The following is a 19,322-nucleotide window of genomic DNA, read 5'->3' as shown; positions in this document are numbered from 1 at the left end:
GTGCTAAAGGTTTGCTGTATATTGTACCCCAAAACAGCAAGAACAACCACTATGTTGGCTGAAAGGATTTGGCTTTTGAAACTAATAAAATTGTGAGTTTGATTTCTAACCTCTAAAGCTTTAACCTACCTTTACTGATATAAATATATTCTGATGTATCTTTAAGAACTTTAGCATAACAAGATAACAAAACAGCATTTAAATTTTTTTTTTTATCGCCTTGCAGTTGTGAGAAGACTTTAAGAGCACAGGCGATACCAGTGACTTAACATATTACACTGTATTTAGCATCTCATATTAGCGATCAGCACAGTTAGCAGCTGGCATTACTCTGTATGTATTCTCTGGAAAACATGGGTTGTTGCCTTAACTGTGAGATTTTGAAAAAGACTCAAATCAACAAAAGGATAAAACAGAATGTTGCTGCAATATGTTCATCCTTCCTGTTAACAACTTTAAGTCTTGCTCTCGCTTACTCTCTTGCACCCTGAATAATTTACAGAAATATCTCAACATTTGTTAAAAAATCATTATATTTGCTTTCAAATTAGATGATTTGTGGACTTTAGCTAAATGGTAGGGTTGAAATGGGCTTGGAATTCCAGGATATGATATAGCACAGAGAAAACCAGGCGCCCTCTTTAATTAATGTTTGCTTCCATAAAACTGTGACAGAGACATCATGACATAGACAGGGTAGAAGTATGTTTTGAGATCACAGACTAAATTCCACAGGTATCTTATCAAGGAAGTGTTGAAAGAAGAAAAACAATACCTAAAAAACACAGTGTTTGAATTTTATTTGTTGCTCACCAACTGCTTCTGATAGTCCAAAGACACGCTGGCCATAGGCATCTGTCTTGTCCCAGATAAAAGTGTAGGATAAATTTGGTTGGGCAGGGAACCATTTCTGGAAGAGACGACCCACAACTGCCACCATCAGGTGAACCTGTATCAACAAAACCAGAACATTAAGGTCACTACACTCAACTATTGACTTTAATTAATCAATTTTGCAGTGCCGACCAAGGAGGTGAAGATCCATATTATACATTAAAGTGCTGTATTGTATCCCAACTAAAATAATACACATTTCACCTTCATCAGATTGAAAGGAATTGATGATTGTGTCATGGAAACTTTGAGGACTGGTTTATATCCTGAAGCTCTGGAACTTAGGTAGACCAGGTTTAGATCACTGCCTGGTATTGAAGTTTCTTCTTGGAGAACCTGTAAAAAAAAAAAAAAAATAAAACTGTCAAAGCACAACATTATTTCACCAAATTTATAGAGAAGTCAATCCATCTATATATATATATATATATATATATATATATACACATACATACACACAAACATTTTTTTGTATAACAATGGCCAACAGTGGACTCTAGATGGACAAACTTTCTCAGTTTCTCAGTATTATTTTACTTGATACCCCTACACATAAGCCATTCTAAAATGTCCCATCTCTAAAACTCAGTAGTTTATTATAACCTCCCCAACAACCCTACACCATTCCAAACCCTTTGTAAAGTGCCTTGAGACGACATGTGTTGTGAATTACATATATATATATATATATATATATATATATATCCTTGAGCAAACTGTAGCTTAGACATGGGCCATGCTCTGAAAACCTCAAATCAGGTGCCTAAATGTCAACTGGCTCATTTCAATGCCAGGCAACTCTACTGCGAGTTCCCCCACAGGTGATCAGGTTTCTTCCTGTAGCTCTAAGGCTGAACCTAACCCTCCCAGATGAGAAAGATTTCTTTTTTGTATATGTGATCTTGCTTTTTCAGTCATGATAAATGTCATGACCGTAGCTGAGAGTTGGAACATCTGCCTATGTATCTCCCATTCTACCATAACTTGTGAACGGGACCAAAAGATGCCTGAACTCCTCTGCTTGAGCCAAAGACTGATCTTGAAACGTAAGGAGCAACCCATCTTACTAGTTGTGAACCATTAATAAGAAACTGACACACAACATTAACACTGAAAAACCCAAACATGTTAGCAGTGATTTTTTTGAGAATGTTAAAATGATAAATAAATAATAATAATTAAATAAATTTTATTTATTGCATATTGAACACATTGTTTGGTCCACAACGTTAAATTCACTCCCAAAGTCAAGTTTGAGTCACAAAGTCAATTATAAGTCACTAATTAAAATAACATGTATGTTTTTGTATGTGTATGCGGGATACACGACTTCACACCTGTTTATGAATGGAGGTGCAGGTTCTCTCACTCTGTCATCATTCTACACCACAAAAAATAGGCATCCTCTCTAAACTGATGGAGTTTTTCTGTGTTGTTCCAGGGTGTACGCCACCACCACCCCCACTGGTTAGGGTGATATAACTAAACTACTGTCATCTGTTTCACCTCCTCTGCAGACTGGCTATTGCAGTATGACGACAAAGAGCCCGAGTCCAAAACATACATACTACTGGTCTTCTTCAGTGTATTCAGTAAATTCAATTCATTAAGCCAAACAGGGAAAATAATTATCTTTTCTTTTTTTCTGACACACACAGACACCTTTGTGTGCTTAGTAGTGAAAGAAGTATATTTAGCTATGTGCACATATTTGGGTCCATGCTCCTCCTGAGGATGTTAATGAAAAAACCTTGTCCAGCTTAAAGTAAACCAGTGGAGCTGAGAATAATTTAGTGTATGGTCATTGCCTCAAAACACAGCTATTTCAAAAGCCAAAAACATTACATAACATTCCACATGTATGATAAAGCTGCACTCTTAGCTTGGGCAGATCCCCATCACATTCTAACTTTTCACAATCTAATTCTGTCATATTGCCCACCCTTAATCAGCCCTAGCAATACACTCAGTTGTAACAGTCTAAAACTGAAAACTGCATGGAATACCTGGCCAGCAACCTTCAAATAGGTTTATAATACCTGGGTTTCAGGTATGATGGGGCCATCATCATGGGATCCTCTAAAAAATGTAGAGAGAGGTGAGGCAACAATGACTGGACTGGGTCTGATGAAGCCACTCAGGTCACAGCTTGGAATGTCGTTCTCCTCCTGAAATAAGCAGACACAGTTTGCTAAACTGTCTTCTGTTTGTTAATCTGACTTTTTTCTCCACACAGGCACCGATTTAATTATTTCAGTAATCAGTGTCAGACAGAATATAAATCATGAACAAGTCACCTGCTTCATGAGATGATTAAATCATAAACATCAGCATGTTTTCTGCCTTTGTTAACAATTAAAATGTCAAAAAGGTTAAATAGCAATGTGACAACATCTCATGTGTTCTGAAAACCTTTAACTAAGTGGCAGCTATGGTTAATTACCACATTAAGATTTTATTGAAATGTGTCATCTACAGCGGTTGGACAATGAAACAGAAACACCTGGTTTTAGACCACAATAATTTATTAGTATGGTGTAGGGCCTCCTTTTGCGGCCAATACAGCATCAATTCGTCTTGGGAATGACATATACAAGTCCTACATAGTGGTCAGAGGGATTTTAAGCCATTCTTCTTGCAGGATAATGGCCAGGTCACTACGTGATACTGGTGGAGGAAATCGATTCCTGACTCGCTCCTCCAAAACACCCCAAAGTGGCTCAATAATATTTAGATCTGGTGACTGTGCAGGCCATGGGAGATGTTCAACTTCACTTTCATGTTCATCAAACCAATCTTTCACCAGTCTTGCTGTGTGTATTGGTGCATTGTCATCCTGATACACAGCACCGCCTTCAGGATACAATGTTTGAACCATTGGATGCACATGGTCCTCAAGAATGGTTCGGTAGTCCTTGGCAGTGACGCGCCCATCTAGCACAAGTATTGGGCCAAGGGAATGCCATGATATGGCAGCCCAAACCATCACTGATCCACCCCCATGCTTCACTCTGGGCATGCAACAGTCTGGGTGGTACGCTTCTTTGGGGCTTCTCCACACCGTAACTCTCCCGGATGTGGGGAAAACAGTAAAGGTGGACTCATCAGAGAACAATACATGTTTCACATTGTCCACAGCCCAAGATTTGCGCTCCTTGCACCATTGAAACTGACGTTTGGCATTGGCATGAATGACCAAAGGTTTGGCTATAGCAGCCCGGCCGTGTATATTGACCCTGTGGAGCTCCTGATGGACAGTTCTGGTGGAAACAGGAGAGTTGAGGTGCACATTTAATTCTGCCGTAATTTGGGCAGCCGTGGTTTTATGTTTTTTGGATACAATCCGGGTTAGCACCCGAACATCCCTTTCAGACAGCTTCCTCTTGCATCCACAGTTAATCCTGTTGGATGTGGTTCGTCCTTCTTGGTGGTATGCTGACATTACCATGGATACCGTGGCTCTTGATACATCACAAAGACTTGCTGTCTTGGTCACAGATGCGCCAGCAAGACGTGCACCAACAATTTGTCCTCTTTTGAACTCTGGTATGTGACCCATAATGTTGTGTGCATTTCAATATTTTGAGCAAAACTGTGCTCTTACCCTGCTAATTGAACCTTCACAATCTGCTCTTACTGGTGCAATGTACAATCAATGAAGACTGGCTACCAGGCTGGTCCAATTTAGCCATGAAACCTCCCACACTAAAATGACAGGTGTTTCAGTTTCATTGTCTAACCCCTGTATATAGAAAAGTGTGCCAAAATGTACCTTCTTCATCACCAGTGTGTCCATCACATAGAAGACGTTCCAAGGCACCCAAACAGTTCTGTACTGAGTGATAAACGGAGCACGCTCAAAACCCAGGGTCAGTGATGCTCCTCCATTGGCCAGGAGGTCGAACCTGTGAGCACATCAACACCAGGCAACCAAGTAAATTGTCTTATAAGAACTCAGGAAATGATTCTAAACTAACATTTTAATACATTTACACTTTTTACATCATTTACTTTGATTAATTTGCGAGATATACTTATTAAATGTGGTTGGCCTTGTAGGTGGATCTTTTTCATGGTTGGTTGGTTGATCTGTTTATTGGAAGCTATTGGGTTAGTTAGTTGATTGACTGTTGGTTGACTGATCTCTTGATTGATGGGTTGTCTGGTAGGTTTTTTGACTTACTGACTGTTTGGCAGGTTTGTGAACCTTTTGAGTGGTATGTTGGTAAACTGAACTATTAGCTGGTTGGTGGATGGGTTGGCTAATTTCTTCATTGGGTGGTAACATAACAGACTCTGGGGTCTTTTGTATCATGACACAATGACAATGATCCAGAGTGTACCAGACTCTAAGATAATACAAATCTAACCCTGTGTATAAAAACGCACAGCAGAATTCACCATGTCATTATTTATTGAACAAAAATGAAGTCATCATGAAAAAGCTGTGTGAATGAAGTACAGCCTTGCTGCCTGTATGAAAACACATTCTGAAAGTAGTTTTGTGGTGTTACAGTCCTGACAGGGTTTGAAATGTGAAAACAGAGAGAATAGCTTCTCCATGAAACATCAGAGCTGTTTTTTTAGCTTCAGACATAATAAACAGAACAAATGAACACAGCCAAAGTCTAGATTATAGAGTCGGACTGTCAACAGTTTGACAAATTTGATTTGACTAGCACATATGGCTTGACACACTGTTTTCGTTCTGCTAAGCTTAGAAGAGTCACACTTGATTGTATCCTCTCAGCCAAGTGTGCTGAAGTGATCCAAGCAACAGCAGCAACATAGCGAGTGAAATCATTTACAATGCAATTGGTCAGCCAACACCGTGCATTGTGAGCAGATGTAAACATGCCTCTTGAATCGAGATGTGGGCAACTCAGTTACAGTGACAGATGGGTTGAAATTTTAAGCAGCGTCTCTCAAATAAATGTTTTTGAAGAGGGTTGTTTGTGGAAATTACAATTATGTCTATGCACAGCTTGGGAAATATCATGAGAGAAAAGGATTTTCAACAGTGTTGGCAGGTGTGTGTTTATTAACTAGCACTCAATAGCATTTAAGCACTCCCATCATGAGTATAAGAAAACAGCTGGTCAGAATAATGCTTGGCTAAATTTACATAATGATGTTTTCTTAGAGAAAGGCAAAGGGGTGACAAAACAACAGTATCTCACACAGTTAGGCATATCTAGCTCCAGTGTTGGTTTCTTGTCATGTTCAGGTGAACAGTGTTTACCATAACATAATAAGTCATTTCTGCAGGAAAAAGGAATATGTGTAAATCTGGAACACATTCTGAATATATGTCAAACTAACATATCCTGTTTTCCACACGTTTGATCTCATGCCTACAAAACAAACCAAAGTCATATCAACTGATTATAAAGCATCAGTTACATTTTGAAAAGTCTTTAGTCTTTGCCTTCTAAGTTGATTTATTGATCCCATGTTCACCTGCTAAGACGTTTACAAGCTATATTGTTGAGCACTGACTGAATAAGTCAAGTCTCATTCAGTCGGTGCTCAACATTCACAGATCAGATGCATGCTGTCTGGTCTCTCTAAAACACACAATTGCTGCAGGTCAGAATTAAAATATTACCTTTAGCATAATTTAGGAGTCAGGGAGGACATTCAAACTACACCACCATCAGACTTTGATAGAGCAGTGACTGCTACTGCTGTAGAGAAGTCTGTGTGGAGGCATAGTCGGGGCCAGGATATGATGAGTTGGATGAAATGCGACATGACCGTTCTGACTGCAAACACTACTGCATACATGTCCAATTCAGTACCACATATAAAAGCGGCACAATTCAGATTTTTTTGCAAGTGAAAAGATCAGAATTGGGCTGTTCTGACTGCCATGAAAAAGTCGGATATGGGTTGCATTTGCCAGCAGTGTGAACATAGCCTGAGTGAAGTCTTTAGTGTTTAGAGAGTGAGTCTAAGTCAAGGCTCCAAAAATGATTGCTATTTTAGATAAAAAGAGGTTACAAGTCTGGCAAATGCTTAACAGTAACCAAAACAAGCAGGAGCTACAGTGAAGGCCAGAAATCAGGCAGTGCACACTGTAATTCACAGCACTGCTAAATTGTAATTAAAATGTCAGATCTCAGCCAGCTACAAATTATAAAATTATATTGTACATCATTTCAGTCAGTAGGTAGAACTTTCCAAGAAATTTGATGATCTTAAGTGAATAATTTGAAGATAAATACAAAACGAATTACTGAATATTTCTTGAGAAAGAAAGAACCAGGTACATACATGCCATCCTTGCGTGTTATAGTGTATCCATGGTCAGGATAGTGAACAAATGTCACATTGACTCCAATCAGTGGAGTTCCATCAGAAGTCAGCACCTGGCCTCGGATTATTGAAGCCAAGCTGGAGAGATAAAAGCAGAACAGTTTTTGAATAAAGGATGTAACCACTGTTTGGTCTTATTTGTAAAATTAAGCAACCTGAGCTGTGAAAGAGAAGAAACCAACATGGGCCAGTGGTGGAACATTACACAGTCTTGTAAAAAATAAGAATACTATTAAAAGTTTCATTTATTTCATTAACTATGCAATAAGTGAAACACATACAGGTTAATAATAACAAATCAACTGAGGTTTTCAAGCCTTTATTTCTATTAATTGTGATGATTTTCCACTTACAACTAAAGAAACATTTAAGATCAGTATATTACCTTATTAATAGAAAACATTTGTTATACAGAAATGTGGACTTGATGAAAAGTATGTTTCACAGCTGCTTACAACCTGTGTGTCTATCTATCTATCTATCTATCTATCTATCTATCTATCTATCTATCTATCTATCTATCTATCTATCTATCTATCTATCTATCTATCTATCTATCTATCTATCTATCTATCTATCTATCTATCTATCTATCTATCTATCTATCTATCTATCTATCTATCTATCTATCTATCTATCTATCTATCTATCTATCTATCTATCTATCTATCTATCTGTGTGTTGCATCTTCACCACACATGCAGTCAAGCTTTGTAGAAAACAGCTGGTAGCTGCCAGTGGATACAAATGTTTTCCTGTGGCTGTTGTGGATGTTTACATGTTCAAATCTTCAGTGTCTTTGCACTAAACACAAACCCTATGAAGTCCCAAATCATTTTATTCTGCTTAACTTCCTTCTGATCCTGTCTGTTCAGTTACATAATCTATTTCATTGGATTTGGTATAAATAAGTCCGCAAATGTGACTCAGGTGAATCAAACGACTGATACAGTTCAGGTGATTGGATTTTTTTTTTTTGTGATTTTATTGAAACTTGAAGAGAACAGCTGAGGCATTTTCCTGTTGCTTATCTGACAGCTGATGTTGAGACCTGGATTCATGTTTATCTGGACATTGATCTGATCATTCAGAAGACATTTTAGAGGCAGTGTGAACTCTCCTACACTTGAAAGGTTCAAGTTGTAATTGAAACAGCCAGGACAAACGTTATTGGTAGGTCTGAACAGGACCTGAGTGAATCCTCATTTCCCTTGCATGTGTTCACACCCGTACTTAGATCTGTCTGCTTGTGATTGGACCAGCCAAGATGAATTTTAACAACAAGGTCTAAACAGCCCTTCTTCCTCTCTCTGTCTCCCCGATAACCCAATTAGGACATTGCATCTGGTTCCAGTTACTGTGTACAGTGTAACCTAATCTATAAGCATAATCATGACCAGTTCAAAGGTGCTCTTAACATTAACCAGTCCTTAACTCCCATCTATTGTATGCCTTAACCATGAACTTCTGTGTCTTGCGCAGAAGGACAGCCAATTCTGACAATATCCGTGATTATGTCAGAAAGGTTTCCTATGGCCTACACACACACACACACACACACACACACATCCGTGTTTTACTATCTTTATGAGGACTTTTCGGTTACTTCCATTGACTTCCATTCATTTTCCATAATTTTTAGTGCTTAACCCTGACCCTAACACTAGCCCTAACCAGTTAATACCTGGCCCTAACCCTAACAATAGCTCAATTCATACCCTAGTCCTAAACCTAACCCCTGTCCCAAGAACGGAATTTAAAAAAGTGAGGACCAGAAAAATGTCCTCACTTTGTCAAAATGTCCTCACTTTGCGATAAAAATACGAAAAATGGTTCTCACTCAGCAACAAGTACAAGAACACACACACACACACACACACACACACAATAAATCCTTTTTATTATTAGGTTGTGAGCCTATTAATAATGGAAATATTGGACATCTTTATTACAGAGTTCATGGCCTTCTCCATTTATAAAACATTCACACAAGCTGGCTGCACAAGAATGCCATTATGTTTCTTCCTTGTAAGCAGCGTGACTTTGACTCAATGTGTTTTACAGACAGCCTCTTTCTCCTTTCCTCCCATCTTATGAATGCCATCTTTGAGGCAGATGTGAACAGAAGGACTTTTGGTGAGGAAAATTGGCAGACCTTAGCCTTTAGTGTTATCTGACTCTTATTAAGGCAAACTGACAGTCCACCACAAAACCTATGCTAAATTATCACGATTAATCATCAACATGGACAATAAGGGCAATAAACATTTTTTTTTGTTTACATATAAGTTTGAACAAGAGTCAAATTATTTCAATCAAGCATAACATTTAGACCACCTAGGTGCTCCGTCTGACAGTTGAGACATGGATTCTCTAGAATCTTCAGGATTTGCTGTACAACCTGGCACTAATATGTTCTAGGGAAGCCAGATCAACATCTCAAACTCATAGTTTTGCCCTTTTAACTACCCCATAATCACTTTTGCTTTGTGACAGGTTGCATTTTTCTGCAGAAAGAGGCCACAGTTATTAGGAAATAATGTTTCCATATATGGGTAAACATGATACGTAAATAGAACGTGTCAATGTAATGTTACATGTACAAGACCCAAGGTTTCCCAGCAAAACATTTCCCAAAGCATCACAGTGTCTGTGCTGACTTTCCTTCTTTACATAATACATTGTGTGTACATTGCTGTGTGTTCCTCAGGGAAACGACGCACACACATATGCCCTCTTTTCCTGCCCACGGCTGAAGCTATGGCGACTGAAACCCCGCCTCCAGCCGTGAGTGTAGAGCGCTGTGGTGTTATTAACGTTGTTGTGTTGCATTGTCGCATTAAAGTAATCCGAGTGAAATAATAAAAAATAAAAACATAAATAAACTAAATACTAATAACGTTTGTATTAATATGTATGCAGGAATGTCTTATGTTTATGTCTAAAATGATCCACTAGGATAACTATCTGCACCACAGAACCTATAAATTAAGGCTCAGGGGTTCTGATGTGAGGGGCTGTGGCAGGAGAAGCAGAGAGGAGAGACCCTGCTGTCTCGATGGTGAATTTCCAGAGTTTGCCTGAAGAAGTTACAATTTTGGGCTTTATGAGGAAGTTTTTGTCTCAGCCATGGCAATAACGAGGACAAGGACTTAAAAGCGCAAAACCGTGGACTTTTGACCTTTGAAGTTAGTTTTAGGGTGGATATTCATGCTCTGCAGATTCAGCAGGCTCGTCCTCCTGTTTGGTACGATGCAGGCAGTCTGATTACAGGCAGCTGCTCTCTGCCTGCTCCCTCCTCCTGCTAGACGCTGGTTCGCTAAAGGACCGTCAATAAATGTCTGAACCAAACACGTTGTTTCATGGTGGTTATGTTTTGTGTGTTTTGGGGCAAATGTTTGTGCCTCTGAACAGCTGATTTTATGTGTGATCAGAATGTTATTACATACAGCGCTCTGCCTGCGTGTAATTCAGAAAGCTGATTTGTCCTTTTTCTTTTCTGTCAGCCTTCAGGCTGGTTTATGACCCGTAAAGGGTAAAATTACATTACAAAGTCAGTGGCTATGAGGCTCAACACAGCAAACTATGATTTACTTTGCATTCTGACACCTTTCTATCAGAACCAGCATTAACATTTGCAGTATTTCAACACGTTGATCACTGCAGACCTAGAACACCCCTCAAAAGCTGCCGTCATGCAGCCATCACAATTTGGACCATGTCAAACTTTCTTAAGTCCTTATAGTGCCTGTTTTTTTTGCTTCTAACACATCAACTCTAAGGATGAAATGTTCACATGGTGCCAACTATATCTCATCTACTACCAGGTAACATGCTAATCAGTTCTGTTCACTTTAGATGTGAGCACTTATAAAGTTAAGCCTAAGCCACTTATTGTTTTCTCCTTTATCATTTCTGCTCCCCTTGAAGTCCCTTTCATATTGTCCCTAGTTTGAAAGCCCACCCTAGTTGGAGCTGGAAAGCACATTGGCTTCAACTGCCAGGGATAAGACAAAGGAAAAGTAATTACATGAACTTAGATCAACAGACAAATAAAATGATCAGTTAACCAAACAAGTAGATCTTTAGATTGCAAGAGTGAGGCAGAATAGCCCATTCAGTTTGAGGAAACTGTAACAAGCTGGTTGAGAAGTAATTACTGCACAAAAATGCTTGACAAATATACTCTCTAATTGTATTTAAACAAATTTGTAATGACAAAACTCAACTAACACAAACACACACAGATTACAGACATGAAATGACCTTTTATTGAATGGAGACTCTCCAGTAGTGACATGAGTAGATTCTGAGCCAACTAGGAAGTGAATGCGTTGATAGAAAGATCTGGCAGCCTAAGAAAGACAAAAGTCATAAACAAATAGCCAGGTAATATAATTGTCAGTGATTGACACTGTTTGACAAAAATAAAGGCTTCAAAAAATGTGTATTGCTATTCCTTACCTGCTGGGGAGCCAGCGAGGATGGAGACTGGCTGAGCACCTCTGCAGGGTCGGGCGACCCTTTGCAGTATAACTGGTTTTGACAGGAGGGCTGAAGACAGCAGTCTGGATCCATACAGTCAGCCAAGCCATCTGAAACCCACCAATAAGGATTTTCATTAACAAAACTGACATGAAATGGTTGGTGCTAATCTTAGTGTGGGAGCTGGCAATAGATTATGTTTGGATGGCTAAATGGTTGAGGGAGGGACTGCTTTAGAAGAAAGGAGCTTCAGATGCTCAAATTTTGTATATAAGTCAAGTTGAATATGGTTGGGGTGTTGAAAATGGTAATTTAGTATTTTATAGACACTGACATAATCTGATGACAAAAAGAATAAAGTGTTAATTTCCCCAACTCTATGATGGTGGATAAGCTAAGAAATAAACCTGGATGGGTAAGGGATGTTGAGGAATCATGTGAGCAGTGTGTTTTTCTTTGGTGTTTCCGAGAAGGGTGAAAATGAATTTAATGCAGGAAGTCATTTTGACATGTGCCTTCCACATGGCACATAATAAGCAACACCATATTTGCTTTAATATTCCTGGTTAAGGGTTTACCTTCTGAATCAGATTTTTACGTTTCAAGATGCCAACTGAAAGTCTTCTACCTTGTTACAATGTTGTGTTTTAAATGTCACACAAACACTAAATTGTTCTGTAAACTATATACTGGTGAATATTTAGATGAACTGGACAAAAAATTGTAATTCCCCTAGCAGTGACGGACACTGGCTGCAAGTAGACAACAATGCCTACATGTTAGGTATAAATTGAAGAAAAAGTGTAAAGGCTCCCACAGAATTGGGTGTACTTAACTCACCGGACATCCGCATGTACATGATGTGGACTCAGAGCGGACATCTGCGTCAAGCTCAATTTTAACTACTCATACGCAGTGTGACAATGAACTGCTGGTTTTCACATCGAACTGTTTTATATATGACGCGTGGTAGCTCTGGCCTCCGTGTTTTGTACGGCAGGGCAGGCGTCGCTGGGCACGGCGGTTGCATTGGGCCTCTCGGCCTTATGCTGAGGTGGGGTTTACTTGTCTGCTGGGTGGTTCCTGGTGGGTGGTGTGTGCTTGGGGTTGGTGGTCTCCACTGTGCCCCTACCGATGTATGGAAGGTTGTGTGGTGTTGCTGTGGCGTTAGCTCGGGGGGAACCACAGCTTGGCTTGCCTCTGTCGTTTCTGCTTGGCTGGCATGGATGTTGGTGGTTCTGCATCTCGGGGGGGAGTGCGGCCTCTTTACTGTGCGTGCTGTGGCCTTTCTTTACCGCCCTTCAGCTTGTTAGGCTAGTGTCTTTTCCTTGGGCACAGGGGTGGGCGGACTGGTGCATCGCGGGGTCTGCTTCACTGCCTGGCTGCCCCGGGGGATCTCGGCTCAATTGTCTGTGGGGCGTGCATGTGCCTATGCTGGTCCGGAGCTTGGATTTGGGTGGGCCTGCCATTTTGGGTCGGGTGCTTCTTGTTGGCGGCCTCGGTGTTGGTGTGGGACGTGTTTTGTTGCCCTGCTTGCTTGGTTGTGGCTGGGGTCTGGTGCAGGGCATCGGGGACTGGGTGCTCTGATGGCAGAGCCATCAGAGCACCCAGGTGCGGTTGGGGATGTTGGTCATGGCCCTCCTTTGTGTGGCGTATTCTGGTTGCACTGGGCCAGCTGGTCTGCTCTTTTTTCTGTGGTGGGGCCGCACTCTTGGTCGATGCTGCGCACGCTTCCGGCCCGGTTACCTGGCTGGTGCATATTTCCCTCTCACGGACTGATGGGCTGGGACTGCTGACATTGGCCTAATGGCTGGTTGGGTTTGGGGGATCAGGGTGGCGGGCTAGGGGGTGGCATGGGGGACTGCAGCGTGTGGAGTGAGGGGGTTGTGTCCTCTTCTTGGATGTGGGGTCACCGGCATCTGGATCGGCTAAGCGGCGATGGTAGTGCTGAGCTGGATAATGTTTCTACCTGGGCTATCATTTCAGATCCAATGATGTGGTGTGTCTGTGTGGTTGCGGGGGCGGGGTGGGGGACACCGGCCTCGAGTGCTTGCCGCTGGCCGGGGACCTCTTGCCAGGTGAGTTTGTCCTGTCTTGGTGTGGGGTTGGGGGCTCCGTTGTAAGCTTGGTGCATGACGGTGTCTGCCCTGTTGCGCCTATGAGTGGGGGCTGGGACAGTATTGGATGGGGCCCTTGACTTGCTGTCGCGGCGCGCTGTGTGGTGGGGGTGGGACGCGGCGGGGCTGCTTGGAGGCTGTGTGTGGAGCTTGCGCTGTGTGGATGTTGCTTCGTCGGCCTTTCGGGGATGAAGGATGAAGCTCTCCTGTGGGAGTGTGCCCGGCGGGGCCTGTGGGCTTGTCGCTGCAACTCCCTGGGGCTTCTGCAATGTGGCTGCTTGGTGGTTCCCCTGGGATTCTCCCCTGCTCCTCTCTGGTGGGGTTACGGTAGTCCCGGCGGTGGTTCTCCTGGGGTTCCTGTGCTCTGAGGGGCCTTTGGATGTGTGTGGCTTGGGTCTCCTCCCTATGTGTCCCAGGCCAAGGAGGGCGGGTCTGTGGCTCCTCACAGTCACTATGGCATATTTTTTATGGAGAAACCTTGTATGCACATGCACGCTCACACTCAGACCCACAGCTGTTTAGATTCAGGTGTTAACAGATACACAAATGTTCTATATTGAGCCGCATTTACCAGTAAATACATCTTGCATTTATAAGCACCGTGCACCTTTCGGTAAAAAGGCTGGTAATACGAACATTTCTGCAGGTGTAGAAGCAAGCAGGGTGTCACTGGACAAAAAGGGTTGGAATCCGGGAAGATATAATAAGATAACAACATATGGATCTGTCAGCTATCCGGTAAGTTTCCTGACAAATCCGGACAGATCTGATCTGCGACAAGTAAGGTTTTTATGTGCCTACTCCACAGTGGTTGTTGGTTTGTGATAAACAGTAGGCTACTTCAATAAACCAAATTTTCTCTATGTAACTATTGTTATATGTGTATTCAAATACTTTGCTATTGGTTAGTGGTTACGTAACAATATTACAATATAGATTCCAATCAGTACAACATGACACTTTTTCAGCTGTATGTGCATGGGCCCATACCAAATATGCAGAATTATAGAAAAGTGTATATAAATCTGTTTCAACTGGGAATTTTCTACCCTCGAAGTTGTTTTTGACCTAAAAATTTAGAATTTTTTTGTAGTAAAAAAAAAGTTAAACTAGATATTTCAGTTTGAAATACCTGATGCGTTACAGGAATAAATACCATCTTGCAAATGTCATGTGTAGGATGTGAAGATCCCAGATGCCATTGTTTAAGGGTTTGGGTTCACTGTAGGATATGTATCGAGATCTTCAGAAGATCCAGAAAAAATGCAAGAAAATCCAATTTGGGATCTTCTGAGAATAAAGGCTCAGGATATGTAAGGATAACGGGATATCTTCAAAAGATGCATTCAATACACAAAGAAATCCTTAATAGGATCTTAGGAGAATGCGGGCCCAGGATATTAGCGTATACTTCAGGATACGTGTCGAGAGATCGTGGGTGGATCCTCTGAAAATCCGTGTGTTGGATTTTATCAGTATACTCCAAACATAAGTATCCAAAGTCCGGATATCTCCGGATGCAAAGTAGTCCCGATCCTGAATTATCTGGAATTTGCATACTTCAAATATGCATTTTGCATATCTTCGGATATGTCCTTTATCTTTGAAAAATACGGAATAAATACGGGTTGCATCTTCCCGGCTTCCAATCCTTTTTGTCCAGTGTGTTATCTTGAATTCTCGTAATCATTCTTTCTTTCCTCCATTCTATTCTCCTTCTCTCCCCTTTTACTTTTTGCCCCCTTTCTATCTTTTGTGCTTCTTTTTTTTCCCTTTCCATTTCTGTCTCTGTGTCCGTAACAATTGGCACTGACAGTTATGTGACCTTTCTTCCTCCCTAGTCTGATTTCATGGCCTTATACATCATATACATCACATTTTTTTCTTTTGTTTTTGCAAGCTACAAGGCAAGGTAGCAATTCCACCTTTTTTCCAGAAATGTAGGGAATTGGTATGCCTGACGATGAAATCTCAAATGTCCAAGGACAGTGCGCGCGGTACACACACAGTACACTCGACTCGGTGGCTTTGGCAGTAGAATAGTTTGTAAACGCTTTGGAAGGCTCTGGGTCAATTCGCCCCTTTGCTCATTTGTACCTCAATTCTGTTCCTTACTATTTCCATTTTGTACCTTGGCAAACCCAGTAGTTAAACCTGGGTGTATTAATATATAGAAAATTATTTTAAAGAGTTGCTTCAAATGTTCTGCATGGTTGGTATGAAACTTTCTGGGGTAGATGGCACCATTTCATGCCCAATAAAGTTGGGTACAAAATGTGTGTGATATTGGAGAGCTGACTTGGCTCCCAAAGCCGTTCTGAGCATTAAATAAAGAAATACTATTTCTCAGCAGCTTAGCGATGACTCAAAGCCAGGTGAGTTCTATTTTGATTAGTTTCTATGGCAATTAGGGTTATTTTTTACATGAATTGCAGCACCAAAGTTACTCATAGCACATATGGCACTGCCTGAACCACTTATTTCAGCACTGGGTTGAACGCCTTTTTGCTTTTCTTAATTCTTTGTGGCATGAATTCAACCAGGTGTCAAAATCATTCCTTAGAAACTTGGGTCCATGTTGACATGATGGTGTGATGTAGTGTCTGCAGATTTGTTCACAAGACATTCATCAGGCGAATCTCCAGTTCCACTATATTTTAAGTATGAGTGAATAACTGTTTGTGTACCCAGTATTCATTCATAAAAACGGGAATTAAGGTACACGCCTGGCTTGACTTTTTCTCTGAGGCCTGCAGAAGCAAACGGGGTCCTAGAGAAGTCCCTGCAGAGACGCTGTCTCTACAAGCCGAATTAAGCGGTTTTCCTTGCCTGAGAGGAGGACAAACGAGTGGCCGCATTACAGCAGTTAACATGCAGTGTGGTCAGCGGACAGAACGAGCCGTCTTCCAGCCACTGCTCCAGTGGTTAGCTGGAAGCTAACCCTTTGTTCACAGAGCTCTCTTCAAACTTCATTGTCGCCCTGACAGCTTTTCCTCAGCACAGTTCATATGAGGTTAGGTTTGGGTAGAGCAGAGAAATAGAAGGATTTAGATTGAAATGATCTAAACATTTTTCATTTTATGAAGTTTGGTTTTGTTTGTGTTGAACTCAGCTATCTTGGTGCTAGCAGAATATCTGCAGCACACATGTTCAGTTTTGTGTTCTTTGTTTGTGTGTTTTTAATGTTAAGATAAACTTTACTTGAAGGTTGATTTTAAACAGAATAGTGATCATAACGCGCAGTCCGCGCTTATGCATTTTAACCCTTATATTAACCGAGGTATTTTAAAGGTATGTGTTTGATTCTGGTGCTAAGCTATCAGCTTCTTTTGTTAGCTCAACTGCTAACTGGTAAGAACACGTGCTTGCTACCAAAGAGTATTTAACAGAAAGGTTGTTCGTTTTCAAGCTAGTAAATAATAGTCCCTAAATATTATTTTGCTAAATTTGATAACTAAGTAAACACCATTAAGCCCAATTTCTCCAGAAAGATTTGGCTCTTTTCCAAAATACTCCCTTAATAATATTTCTTTAAATATTATTTGAATAAATAAAGGCAGCTAATGAGACACTGTTCAGAATTAGTCATCCAGAAGGTTGGTTTTATTCAGCAGATCATTATTTAAAACATTATTTTATTAAAATAATATTTTATCTGATCTTGCATTGGGAATGGTTGTCTAAAGGTATGCTGATTATTGCCTAAGTTGGTTCCAAGACTAACTTCACTTCACTTCCAGATTCTTCAAGATAATCCTTGGTTCTCAAACATAAACATTGCATGGTAATGTTGCATCACTCTTTTGGTCATGATTTCCAATCATCTTTAATCAACTTGTTTATATTGTACATAGCCCATTAATCTTCCCTATTCTTTAATTCTTCTTGGTAGTTTAGTTGGATTGTTTTAGCATGGTGAAGAGTTTGTTGATTGAAATATGTTTGACTTTGAGTTGACTTATTTTTGTTAATAAATTCTTGTATTTTAAGAAATTATGTGAATTCATTTCATGTGTGTGGAGAGTTTATGCTGTTCAATAATGTCAGAGCTCGTCTCACACCTTTCTATTCTGTCCTAATACCATCGCCTTACTGGGCTGGTATTCACAGGACAACCCTTAACAGACCGAAATATTATTTGATAAAATATTAAAATATTAATTTTAAATATTCAATAATATTCTCGGATTCATAATCCCAACATTCAGCAAGACCATCTAAAGGTTGAAATGCATAATGCGCTATTACCATGTGCTTGATGTGCTTGCTTGATTCATTATTTGTTGTAATACAAAATTGTACAGGTGTATCTAATAAAGTGGCCAGTGAATATATGGGTTGCATTGAAATTGACAGAAGAAAATGAAACGAGAAATCTGTTTAGAGTTGAGAGGTACTTGTTGCTCCATTGCAGCCAGTGGATAGCAGAGCAAATTTATGCCCTGGAATAGCTTCTGAGCATTGCCATTCTATGCACCAATAACAAGCATCACAAGTGGAATGAAGGAACAGGAGATTAGAAGAAAATATGAAGGACAGAAAGTGAAAGAAGAGTAAGAGTGAAGACAGATGGAGAAATGGAAGGATAGGGTGAGATATGCAGGGTAATAAAAATCTCAGTAGCTATTTGTCTCTGGTTTCTTAAACAAAACCATACACATGGTGAACAGGCATCAGGGCCTGAGATTACATTCAGAAGCACTTGCACTTTTCATACTCTCTCTCTAGCTTCTCTTTGTTGCCCATATTTTAATTAGTCCACCACACTCATCAAACTCAGAGCTGGATATAACATTTAAGCCCAGAGCATTATTTCTAAATCAGCCTTTTTTTTTTACTCTCACTGCCACTTTTTCATTTTCAATGTGTTAGTTCTCCCTCAAGAAAAACCCAAGAGCAGATTTTTATTGAAGCTTCTCTTAGAACTGTTACTGATTCAGATCTGAGGACTGGTAGCTGACAGCATTTGAAACCTACTGTCACATTAGGTTTTTTAGTATAATAATTAACACTCAATGGATGTAAACAGAGCAACTCCATGCATTATTTGAAGAACAGCACAGTATATTTTCCGATGCTTTGAAACACGATAGTAATACTTGATTGAAATTGCGTAATGAATCATGTCTAGAAGAATTCCAAACAAACTCTCCATTTTGACAGTAAATGTTGAAGAACAATGTCTCTGTCTTTGGATATTTAATACTAGGGGTGTAATGATATTAAAATGCCAGTATGGCAATTTTTGTTCGAGTTATGCAGTGTTGCAAAGTTCTATGCAATTGACGTCAGCATGTGTGCAAGCTATTATCATAAGCCCAAGATATGAAGGAGTGTGTCTCATGCTTGCCTCTCGGGGTGTTTGTGTGAGACCATTATCTTTAGGTAAGAAAGGCAGTAGATCTTGATCTGTCCTCTTGTTTTGACAGAGTAAAAGAATAAAGATTGCTACCCGTGCTCAAATACAACATCATGTTACAGAAGAATTCAAGAAGCCTCTTAGAATTT

General features: G+C 40.3%; 1 protein-coding gene across 2 annotated transcripts in view; it reads right to left on the bottom strand.

Annotated features, from left to right (window-relative positions):
• The window catches only part of LOC124868280 (teneurin-3-like), a 474,572-nt gene that overhangs the window by 79,623 nt on the left and 375,627 nt on the right, over window positions 1–19,322 (bottom strand). For both annotated transcript variants that reach the window (XM_047365339.1, XM_047365340.1), the window contains 7 exons: window positions 11,677–11,807; window positions 11,479–11,567; window positions 7,171–7,290; window positions 4,667–4,799; window positions 2,934–3,062; window positions 1,099–1,230; window positions 814–949 (listed from right to left, as the gene is read on the bottom strand). In XM_047365339.1, the coding sequence (XP_047221295.1) occupies window positions 814–949; window positions 1,099–1,230; window positions 2,934–3,062; window positions 4,667–4,799; window positions 7,171–7,290; window positions 11,479–11,567; window positions 11,677–11,807 (870 nt within the window). The remainder of the gene's footprint in view (window positions 1–813; window positions 950–1,098; window positions 1,231–2,933; window positions 3,063–4,666; window positions 4,800–7,170; window positions 7,291–11,478; window positions 11,568–11,676; window positions 11,808–19,322) is intronic.

The sequence above is a fragment of the Girardinichthys multiradiatus genome, chromosome 5 (assembly GCF_021462225.1).
Source record: "Girardinichthys multiradiatus isolate DD_20200921_A chromosome 5, DD_fGirMul_XY1, whole genome shotgun sequence".
Lineage (NCBI taxonomy): Eukaryota > Metazoa > Chordata > Actinopteri > Cyprinodontiformes > Goodeidae > Girardinichthys > Girardinichthys multiradiatus.
The sequence above is the reverse complement of the archived record's forward strand: the minus strand, read 5'-3'. Positions and strand labels throughout refer to the sequence as shown.